Source organism: Podarcis muralis, chromosome 4 (assembly GCF_964188315.1).
Source record: "Podarcis muralis chromosome 4, rPodMur119.hap1.1, whole genome shotgun sequence".
Lineage (NCBI taxonomy): Eukaryota > Metazoa > Chordata > Lepidosauria > Squamata > Lacertidae > Podarcis > Podarcis muralis.
The window spans coordinates 56,791,863-56,803,781 of record NC_135658.1 but is presented as its reverse complement, the minus strand read 5'-3'; the positions used below and the strand labels follow the sequence as shown (position 1 = coordinate 56,803,781).

Here is an 11,919-nt window from a genome sequence, read left to right as displayed (position 1 = left end):
TATATATTAATGCAGCCAACATCTGCCTCTTTTTAAAGCATTAGGCTGCTTGAAGCATCACTTTATTTCTAGAATCATAGCATTGCAGAGTTGAAGGGGACTCTGACAGTCATCTAGCCCATCCCCCTCTGTAGCTGGAACACAAAGGTTCTGCATACAACAGGGAAGTTTGCTACTTACTGGTCTTTATCATTTTCAATGCACTCGGCATATGTGTGAGTCAGTTGCTCCATGTTGGGTATTAATTGGTTAAGTACTCCCCTTGCGATAGAAGCTGCTTTTTCTCATTTGGGAGGAAAAAAATTAAATAAGAAACACTTAGTTATAATCAGACAAGAGGACATGTTCATATTCCCATTGTCCTGAGGCCCAGAAGGGGCACATCTCCATTACAGAGTTTCAAACTTGTCTGAAATAGAATCCACTGATATTGCTTCCTCAACCCCCCCTTACTTTACATGAACCATACCTTCTATGAAACCAAACCATTACCACAAAAACAGAGTGAACCACGAAACAGTAACAGGGGGGAAAAAATCAGTGACATATCAAAGTAGATGGATGAATTATAGACTGTCAAGTACCGTATTGGGAGGGTAATTAATTATGTCTGTGGCCCTTTTTCTAAGTGAGGTGGGTAGGATTTGTTCCATATGGATGAGGTCTTGAGGTTTGTATTATGGCTGTTTCTATATTTGGGTTTAATGTTCACTGTTATTTCTTATTTATGTTATGTAGATCACCCTGAGGCACTTTGACATGCAAAGCAACTAATAAATATAATAAATACATACATGCATTCTGTTACTTGTAGTAACTAGATAAAATATTCTAGACTTTAAAAAAATGCCCAGTCTAAAATATAAACCTTGGCCCAACAGCATCAAAAGCCTTCTCAAGTAGGTATTAAAACAGTGATGTTGTAGAGCTACTTCCTTTTAAAACTAGCTCAAATGTGGAGAATAGCTAGGCCAATGCATCTGCTGAAGTCGTGTTCTTCCTTGCATGAGGAAGTTGCAGGTAAAGAAAGCAGTGGTCAGTTAAAATGTCCTAAGTCTCATTTAGGTAAGAAATGTCCTTGTAACCACAGAACAGGTGGATTTTTGACACAGAAGGTTACGAAATCAATGGAAAGGTTGCCACAGAAGTCTCTTTACTTGCATTGCTTCCCCAGTTCAACATCCGGTTCTTGCCTTTTGGGACTGGAAGCAGTTGGGATTGGTCCAACTATTTATAGCTGGTTCAACTGCTGTTTGTCATTGAGCTGTTCAACAACTCATTCAGGCAGGGTAAGTCAAGTGGATCTAGGGATTGCGGGGGCAAGGGATTTGGTTTGATTTTCATTTTAATGCAAGTTTTACCAATTTACCACCCCTCAAAACAATACAGAAACTGAAATGTGCCTTTCCTTTTAAATTCCTATGAATATTGTGGAATGGTTCCTCTACCAAAAAAAGGTGTACAGAGTATACACAAAAGGGGCATAAAGATGCAAATATTGGTAAAAATAGCAAACTAAAATGCAGTGTTAGGGAATATTGTCTGCAAAAAGGTGTATGCGAGGCATACCAAAAAAAAAGTCTGTTGGGAGAAATGCTAATGAATTTTCACACAAACTTAAATAAAATATTCAAAGCTGATACTGCAGTACAGTGAACTGAATCTGAGATTGTAAACATGAGAAATTGAGAGACACTGAAATTGACACATTCATCCATCTTTAACTGGTGTGTGTGTGTATACATATGCACATGAATGTTGTTGCAATATTTTGATTTCCATGAGCCAGTTTTGCAGTGAACTTTGGTCTGCAGAAAGAGCATCCTAGAGCCAGGTTATTCAGATCTCAACTGTCTTGAATCAAGCAGGGAGCTTTCTAAATATGTCACACTTGCTTTGATATCTGTGCAGATAAGATTCAGCCGCTTACATTTTTGTGCCTGTTGATAAATTTTACTATCACAGTTGATCTTCCCTTTCAGAAACATTTATCTTGGATTTCTACCTGTTTCCTTCTCCTTCTACCTGTTTTCCCTGCAATGTCAGAGATAATAGTTTGTCTTAGAGGATTGATGCCATGATAACAGCTACAGAATGCATGCGAAGCGCTTTGGACGCTAGAAAGTGTTATAATATAAATGTTAAGTGTCACCTGTTCTGAACTCATGATTTACCATCCCAGCCTGAAAGCCTCCATTTGTTATGTCTTTCTCCGTTGAAAAGGAAGTATATTAAAACTCTACTGGGTCACAACTTTCATCTGGAATCTTTCAACAGGTTTGAAGATTTGGTGAACATTTCAGATAAAAATGAACTTCAAGTGGTTCTGGCTCCTGGCCATTGTCCTGGTCTTAGGATTTGCCAGTTTCGCAGATGCCAGGGGTGGCCGAGGTGGTGGAGGTGGCCGCGGTGGTAGAGGTGGCCGAGGAGGCCGTGGGGGCAAAGGACAAAAACGTAAGTCACCAATTTAAATTACTTTCACTTTTTATAAAACTATTTAATAGCTGATACTAGTTTATTCTACAGCTGTGACCCTGTTCCTAGAAGGGGTGGAGGGGGAACCATGCCATAAATTTGGGAAAACATGAATGGATGGCATCTTTTTTACAGTGCATAAAAAGCAGGGTAGCAGCAGTGGGAAGGGACCAGTGTTTGGCTCCCTGGACAACCTAGTTACTGACCACTGATTTCAACAGCCTCGAAAGGCAGGTGGCCAAAAGGGAGGTGGCCTGAATTGTGTTGGTGGATGATTCCGAGGGGATCCATTCCATAACTGTCTTTCAGCACAATCCAATGCATGTCTACTTAAAAGTACAATTAGCTGATGTCAATGGGTCATACTCTGCAAGTTCCTTTGGGCTACAGACCCTTCTAGATCAGCAAGTCAGATTGTTATCTCCCCCCTCTTCATCAGGTGATGTGATAATGATAAGGAGAAGTGCAGATGGGTGTAGCTTCACCCACATAGGCTCATGGTTCAAATGGGAACACCTGGTGGGACTCATTGGCCCATGGACCAGGGGTTCCCCACCTCTGTATGGCTACTCATTTGCCCCTGTACAAAAGGTTACAAGAGTCATGGCTGATAAGCCAAATGACCAGAGAAGGACTTTCAAACAGTCAGGGTTGGCTTTGCTATACAGAAAGATGGAGTGACTGGCTTCATGTAGGAAATAGATGAAGGCATGAATTGATATATGAATGTTCAACAAGACTAATAATAATAATAATAATAATAATAATAATAATAATAACAACAACAATTTGCTGACCCTAGCCAGGTTCATGGTGGAGCACTTGAGCTCTGCTTCAGGAGGCAAAATGTAATGGCGTGCTGTGGGAAAAAGTTAAGACCATACCTGAGCATCTTGTTGGTCACCAAGCCAAATACCAACCACATATGGTGATCCAGCAGAGATGTGATAAACTTCCTGTTTGCGCTATATACTTGCAGATGTTGAGCACCTAGCAGGCCACAATACAATGCCTGGTGTACTCCATTCATCTTGATGGGTCACAACTTTCAGAGAGAGAAATAAGTCTTTGTATTTTCTGCCCATTTATTTGCTTATCTCAGTGAGACCTTTTAGATATGTGACAACTTCCTAAGATAACAACAATGACCAAAAAACTAGAGACAAGGCCAGAGAAAGCTTCCAGAACATATAATAAAGAGGCTCATTTGGTTCAGGGAGGTTCTCTGCCTCTGCTGAGAGGCATCACAGAGCTCCAAGTTCTTAAGATCTGAAGACATCCAGCTTCCTGCAATCTTGAAAAATCACCCTTGGGAGTTCCTCTCCCATAGCTCTTGGGCAACCAATAGACTAAAGCTAATGGCAGAGCTGAGGTTTCACTGTGTGTGTAATTGACTTCACTCTTTGAAGGTAAAGGTTACCATTGAGCATATACTTATTTTCCATGTGTACCTACAAACAGCTTTCAGTAAAACAGAATACTGAGTTACATTTGGAATTTTGAAGGACTTTGGTGATCAGGCTGTATCCTATTTCTCTTTAGCTTGGATATCTTCATGGCTAATGTTGACTTGAATATAAATTAAACTATTCCTCAATGAATTTTGATTTCTCAACTTTTCTTATTGAATAGGCAACTGTAACGTACCTCCTAGTCGGAGAAGAGACTGTGGATACCCTGGAATACCTAGAAGTACATGTTTAAAAAGAAACTGCTGTTTCAGCAATGCTATCAAGAATTCAAAATGGTGTTTCTACCGTGAGTAGCACGTTTGAGTAAAATATTCTCATGTGTGGCCCATCCCCCACTATGAAACATCAAACTTTTACTCCCTCCCATTCAGTTGCAATGGGGGGGGGGGAGTGGATGCCAGGAGGAGACCAGTGTGTGTGAATAATTTCGCAGTAGATACTTTTCTGAGGTTTTCCCTTTCTCATCCCATCCAATATAAAAAGGCCATCTTGCATGGTTTTCTTAGAATATTCTCCACCATTTTTTGTGGAAACCACTACTATGTAAACACACCAGTATCCTCCTCACTCCTCCCATCAATACTGCAGAATGATGATGTTCACCCTCCACGCCCAACCCCTGGTCCTGCCTGGTGCACACGCAGATGCTCCCCAGGTGCCAAAAAAGGATGCAATGTCACTGTTTGCATCTCCATCCCTTAGTTGACAACCCAAGCAGGAAGCCATCTAGACAAGACCAAGGATAACTCCCAACTTATCCATAACCAATGAAATTCCTCCCAAGCCCTATTCAACTTCCAGACAGTTCAACCTATAAAGCAGATTTCTCTTCTTTTCATTTCAGCAAATTAGAACGAAATGAAGTCACAGACCAGGAACCTCCAACAACGGCATCCCTCCAAGAAAAAAACAGAAAACAAAGTACTGGCATAGCTGTAGCTTTCAACATTTCCTCCTCTCGACCCCAATTTCCCCCTTCTTTCCTTGCCAGGGAGGTCAGCTCATATCTGTCTGCGCACAACAACTGCAAATCCTCTCCCCCAAAATCTATAAACGTAGTTAATTAGTCTCAGCTCCATTTTGCCAACTTTGGTTATTACTCTTGAGAATGTAGAAATACATTTTATTTCCCCGTTTGCATTATCTTTATGAAACCATTTTGTGCATATTAAAGCATTGTTAAAATGATGTGTTTCTCTTTTTAATGCTCTTGACATATTTTCACCTTTAAGCTCTTATCTCACAGCCATTCAAAGTGATACAAGTCTATATTCCAAACAGGCTAGATATCTAGCAATTTTTTTACAACAAGAATACAGTCTAGCGCTTGAGATTATTTATGGCCACACACATGGTGTTTAATAGCTCTCTATCCAACAGTGGACATCCATCCATCAACCTTTAACTCAAAGGAGAGGTGCACTGCAGAAAGGTGCCTGTGGGACAAATGGCTTCAGGTGACTTAAAGCTGTTGAGCCACACCACATGATGTGGAGAGGCAAAGGGGGCAGGGGGAGCTGTGGTGGACCTATGGGAAATCGGTCCATTCCAAGTTATGACAATCATTCAGACTCATAGCATCATCCAATCCATTCACAGTGAAATCCAAAGAGATCATAATATGGGACACAATTCCATCGTGCTTTCTCGCGTGTGAGGGTGTCATCCCTTTGTCAGTGTGAGATTGAAATGATTTGCATGAGCTACAGATCCAGTCCTTTATCCAGTATGGTACCTGCTCATCTCTCCCTGTGGCTAATGCAGCTTTGTGGGGATGATTTAACTTAAGAACCCATTCCCCAAGATAGGACCATAGGATCTACAACAAAAAGTTGCAGGATATCCTCACCTTCTAACAGAAGCACTGTTGTTCAGGGTTCTAGCCAGCTATCCTCTCAAACCAGGACGTACCACTGCCACCCTCCCCACCCCCCTCAGTTTTCTGTTTTTCTTTCCTGACTGACACCAAACTGTTGACTGACACTGAACTGTCTGCACTATGGCTATAGAGAACATTCTGGGGCTGTTAGGGCTATCTGTCTTAAAAGAAATGTACATTGAGTGGTTACTGTGCATAACAACTGACTGCTGTGCACATTAAGCAGGCCTCATGGAAAACATGCACATAATCCTTTCAGGAAGGGGTCAATATACCTAATCTCCCACAAGGTAATGTGCATATATCAACTTAATTTTTCCCATTCTCCTACTGTTATGAATAATCCGCAACAGGCTTTTAAAAAACAATCTTTGTAATTCTAGTGATCTCTGAACATGCTAATGACTCCTTCATTGTTTCCCAGTGGACCCTGTTTTAGTAACCATTTGCTGGGATTCTCACCTTGTATTTCTTATTACATGGGGGGGTGGAATTAAGATGAGGAAATAGCCATTTGTAGCTCTGGATATTATCACAAAAATATACAACAAAAGAGTTTTGTTACATGTTAAAGAATACTACATCAAAGGCAGATTTGGAGCGGTGCAACTGGTTCCCTCGCACTAGGCCACTAGCTGAGGGGGAGACTTCCTGCCTCCTTCCCAAAAGATAGTAAGAGCTGGGCTTTGAGAAGGAGTCATGATGGCTCTGACAGGTCCTAGAGCATAGGTAGGCAAACTAAGGTGATCTACTCAGATCAACAAGCAAGAATAATTATCAACAGTAACATCACAGAGGATTGTATAATAAGAAAAGAAATAAGACAAGGGTGTCCACTATCCCCATTGATATTCATTTTGGTCATGGAAGTGCTGAACAATCAAATAAGAGAAGACAAAAAGATAAAAGGAATTACATTCGGAGAGAAAGCGTACAAACTGAAAGCCTTCGCAGATGACCTTGTTATAATGACTGAAAACCCTGAAGAAAGTCTATTAATGTCAGATGGCTGTTGTGGTTGCTCGAGAGTAACCACGCAGGACTCCAACCTGCGTTTTACAGGCTTTATTTTGGTGCAAACTATTTACAGTGAAGAGCCCCAAAGCTCATGTCTGGCTCAATCGCTAGCAGGATCTGGGAGTGGTCTTTCTTTGGACCTTCCCCAACATAAGAGTTTCGTTACCCCCAACCTTCTCCTTCCCTCTTTGCGCCTTAGACTACTGCGCAGGATGGGCAATGGCAAGGGCGTGTTTCCCTCCTATCCGGCTTGCCCAGGAACGGTGTTAAGGCTCCCACCAGCATCCTCTGGTCCTTGCACCTCTTCCCCACTGGAGGTGGGGCTTTCCTCCTCCCCGGAAGAGGAACTGCTTCGCAAGATTTTCGGAGGCTCCCTGTAACACAACTGCCCTTCTAGTTCTCACCTCTGAGCCGATAGCAGTTCCCTGACAATTAAGGACACTAGAAATAATCAATAACTTCAGACAAGTAGTGGAATTTAGACTTAACAGTTCCAAAACAAAGCTTCTAGTTAAAAACCTCACAATACAAGACAGAGAAGATCTGGAAAAAACCCTCAAACCTGAAGATCTGCCAAAAAGTAAAATGCCTTGGTATATGGATCACCCCCCCCCCAAAAAAATATTAATCTTTTTCAAGACAATTACGTCATAATTTGGAGTGAAATTAAGAGGAATTTGGATATATGGAGTAGTTTAAACTTACCTTTTTTGGGAAGGATTTCAACCATAAAAATGAATGTGTTACTGAAAATGCTCTTTTTATTCCAAACAATACCTGTGATGGGAGGGAAAGACAGCCTCAAAAAATGGTAAAGAGATATTTCCATGTTCATCTGGCAAGGGAAAAGACCCTGAATCAAACACCAGTTTTTAATTGACATAAAAGAAAGAGGGAAGTTCTCCTTGCCGGATCTAACATTATATTACGAGGCTGCCTGCCTAACCTGGATTAAGGAGTGGTGTACTTTACAGGACTCAAACCTGCTAGATCTGGAAGGCTATGACAACCAGTATGGTTGGCATGTGTACCTAGGGTACGACAAAGTAAAGGTCCATACAAACTTCCTAACCCACATCATAAGAAGGCCCCTTTACATGGTCTGGGCAAACTATAAAGAGCTCTTGGAACCCAAAGCACTGTGGTGGATTTCCTCCTGGAAGCACTTTTCTTAAAAAAGAAAAATATGAAAGAAAACTGGATGGCATACAAAATATTAGTTAAGGAGGAAGATAATCAATTGAAACTTAAAAATTTCGAGGAAATAAGAAAACACTTGTCAGATTGGCTCCTATACCATCAGTTGAATGAGACATTTAAAGTAGACATAAGAAAAGGATTTGCAACAGAACCATCTAGATTAGAGAATGATCTGATTAATTCAAAAACTAAAATGCTTTCCAAAATGTACTGACTCCTCCTTGACTGGGAAGTCAGGTAAACCTGGAAAGGAGGTAAAATCCATCATGATAAAATGGGCACAGGACTTTGGCTATAATATCTTAATGAAGGATTGGGAAAACCTCTGGAGGACAAATATGAAATTTACTGCTTGTTACACATTGAGAGAAAACTTTCTGAAAATGCAGTACCGTTGGTACATTACTCCCTTAAAACTATTCAAAATATATAAGAATGTATCAAACAAATGTTGGAGATGCCAAGAAGCAGTGGGATTGATGCTGCACATGTGGTGAAGTTGCAGAAAAATTAAGGAATTTGGGGATGAAATATATATGGAACTTTAAAAAAATGCTTAAGATTGTGTTTACAAAAAAAACAAGAGGCCTTCCTTCTTGGGATACTGGGTTCCGATATTCCAAAAAGTGTAAGGGAATTATTCTTATATGCGACACTGGCCGTGAGAATTTTAATAACATCAAATTGGAAAGGAGAAAAAGTACCATCAAAATTGGAGTGGCAACAAAAATTAATGGAGTACACAGAACTAGCTAAGCTAACAGGAAGAATAAGAGACCATGCAGATTAAGCATTTTTCAATAAATGGGGTTTATTTAAAAGTTACATAAAAGATTGGAACAATATAAAATCTGTGGCAGCCTTTGAAAAGCTTCTGTTACACACCGAACAGGTTTAAGAAAGTACAATATTTTGGCTAAGCAATTATCTAAAATAGACAAAAACAGTGCACTAGATAAATATACATTTAAAGCAAGATGGAGTTGGCGGGAAGTCAATGAAACTGAAAGAAGACTGTGATGAACTGTAATAATATTGACAACTCTTTGATGTTTATTTGTTATGGATAATTTTGATTTTGTGTTATTTGTTTTAAGTTCAATAAAGTAATTTAAAAGCAAAATAAAAAATAAAAAATATTGAATTTGTGAAATTATTGCCTTCAAAAATTAGCATATATGAGACCAGTAAATCTGCTAAAGTTGTGTTCCTCCTTGCATGAGAAAGTTGCAGGCTAAAAAAAAAAGCAAGATTGCCAGATAAAAGAGGTTGCCAATTAAAATGTCCTAAGTCTCATTTACCTGTTGCTCAAGATAGGAAAATGCAACACATGGAAACAGCAGCTTCTTGTGACCACAAAACGGTTGGATTTTTTTGACATAAAAGATATAAGAAATCAACTGAAATGTTGCTACAAAAGTCTGTTGACTTGCATGGTTTCCTGAACCCGACGTCCAGTTCTTGGCTTTTGGATTTACTAACGGTTCTTTCATTGGCCCAATTATTGACAGCAGTTTCACCTCAAGGGGCTGCAACAGGAAGGGGGAGCTCTTCTTGAACCATATAAATTAGCCTTGCCCTTCTGAGTTTTGATATCCTGCTGTTTCTCATCGAGCTGTTCAGCAACTCATTCAGGTGGGGTAAGTCAAGTGGTTCTCGCAACTGGGAGGCAAGGGATTTGGTTTGATTTTCATTTTAATGCAACTCTACCCACTTTGCAATACACAAACTGAAATGAGGCTTTTGTTCTAAATTCAGCCTTCTGTGAATTTTGTGTTACCCTCTCCAACCAAAAGAAGATGTACAGAAAGTGCACATAAGGGGCTTAGAAAGGCAGATAATGGTGAAAATAGCAGACCAAAATGCATTCTTAGGGAATATTGCCTGCAAAAATGTGTATGTGAGGCAAAGTTGCATACAAAAAAAGGGGGGATGTTAGGAGAAATTCTGATGAATCTTCATGCAAATTTATAAGAAAATTCAAAGCTGATGCCAAAATACAGCAAACTGAATCTGAGATTGTAAACATGAGAAATTGACAGACATTGAAATTGACAGGTTCATCCATCTCTAACTGGTGTGTGTGTACACATATGCACATGAATGTTGTTGAAATATTTTGATTTCCATGAGCCAGTTTTAAGTTGAACTTTGGTCTGCAGAAAGAGCCTGGTACAACCAGGTTTCCTCAGATCTCAACTGTCTTGAATCAAGCTAGGAGCTTCCTAAATATGTCACACTTATCTGTGCAGATAAGATACAACCACTTAATTTTTGTGCCTATTGATAAATTTTAATATTGCGGTTGATCTTCCCTTTCAGAAACATTTATCTTGGATTTCTACCTGTTTCCTTCTCCTTCTACCTGTTTCCCCTGCAATGTCAGAGATAATAGTTTGCTTTAGAGGATTGATGCCATGATAACAGCTACAGAATGCATGCAAAGCACTTTGGACACTAAAAAGTGTTATACAGATGTTAAGTGTCACCTATTCTGAACTCATGATTTGCCAACCCAGTCTGAAAGCCTCCATTTGTTATGTATTATTTCATTGAAAAGGAAGTAGATTAAACCTCTACTAGGCCACAATTTTTATCTGGAATCTTTCAACAGGTTTGAAGATTTGGAGAACATTTCAGAAAAAAATGAACTTCAAGTTGCTCTGGCTCCTGGCCATTGTCCTGGTTTTAGGATTCGCCAGTTTCGCAAATGGCCAGGGAGGTGGCGAAGGTGGCAAAGGACAAAGACGTAAGCTAGCAATTTAAATTACTTTCACTTTTTTGAAAACTATTTAATAGCTAATACTAGTTTATTCTACAGCTGTGACCCTGTTCCTAGAAGTGGGGGTGGGAGAACAATGCCATAAATTTGGAAAAACATGATTGGATGGCATATTTTTTTACAGTGCATAAAAAGCAGGGTAGCAGCAGTGGGAAGTTACCAGTGTTTGGCTCCCTGGACAACTTAGTTATTGACCACTGATTTCAACAGCCTCAAAAGGCAGGTGGCCAAAAGGGAGGTGGCCTGAATTGTGTTGGTGGATGATTCCGAGGGGATCCATTCCATAACTGTCTTTCAGCACGATCCAATGCATGTCTACTTAAAAGTACAATTAGCTGATGTCAATGGGTCATACTCTGCAAGTTCCTTTGGGCTACAGACCCTTCTAGATCAGCAAGTCAGATTGTTATCTCCCCCCTCTTCATCAGGTGATGTGATAATGATAAGGAGAAGTGCAGATGGGTGTAGCTTCACCCACATAGGCTCATGGTTCAAATGGGAACACCTGGTGGGACTCATTGGCCCATGGACCAGGGGTTCCCCACTTCTGTATGGCTACTCATTTGCCCCTGTACAAAAGGTTACAAGAGTCATGGCTGATAAGCCAAATGATCAGAGGACAACTTTGCCCCTGAATATATTTATTGTAGCATCAGCTTTTGTAATTCAGAAAAGCTGATGCTGCAATAAATGTATTAGTCTTTACATGTCACAGATCTATTTGTTGCTTTTCTGGTGACAAACTAAGCATTGGCTCCTCTTTGGAAGTTGTCAGTCATAGAATACAATCACATCCCTATAAGTGGGCTCTTCTTTCCCAATACGACCCCATGTAGATTGTTCTGTATTCTGGAGATTTCAGTGTGCCAGAAACAATGCAGAAGACCTCAGAAATTGAAAGTCTCAGGTGAATAGGAAGGCCTGAAAGAATATGAGAGGTTCCCTGTCTCTGCTCAGAACAATTCAGGCTCATTTGGTTCAGGGAGGTTCTCTGTCTCTGCTGAGAGGCATCACACAGCTCCAAGTTCTTAAGATCTGAGGACCTCCAGCTTCCTGCTGTCTTGAAAAATCACCCTTGGGATTATCTCCCCTAT

At 40.2% G+C, this 11,919-nt stretch overlaps 1 protein-coding gene across 1 annotated transcript; it reads left to right on the top strand.

Annotated features, from left to right (window-relative positions):
* The first annotated feature begins 2,254 nt into the window (after window positions 1-2,254).
* On the top strand, window positions 2,255-5,135 carry LOC114595338 (trefoil factor 3-like). Its single transcript, XM_028725634.2, has 3 exons — window positions 2,255-2,454; window positions 4,108-4,233; window positions 4,792-5,135. Exons 1-3 carry the CDS (start codon window positions 2,310-2,312, stop codon window positions 4,797-4,799), a joined length of 279 nt encoding a protein of 92 aa, XP_028581467.1. The 5' UTR covers window positions 2,255-2,309; the 3' UTR covers window positions 4,800-5,135.
* The last annotated feature ends 6,784 nt before the right edge of the window (window positions 5,136-11,919 follow it).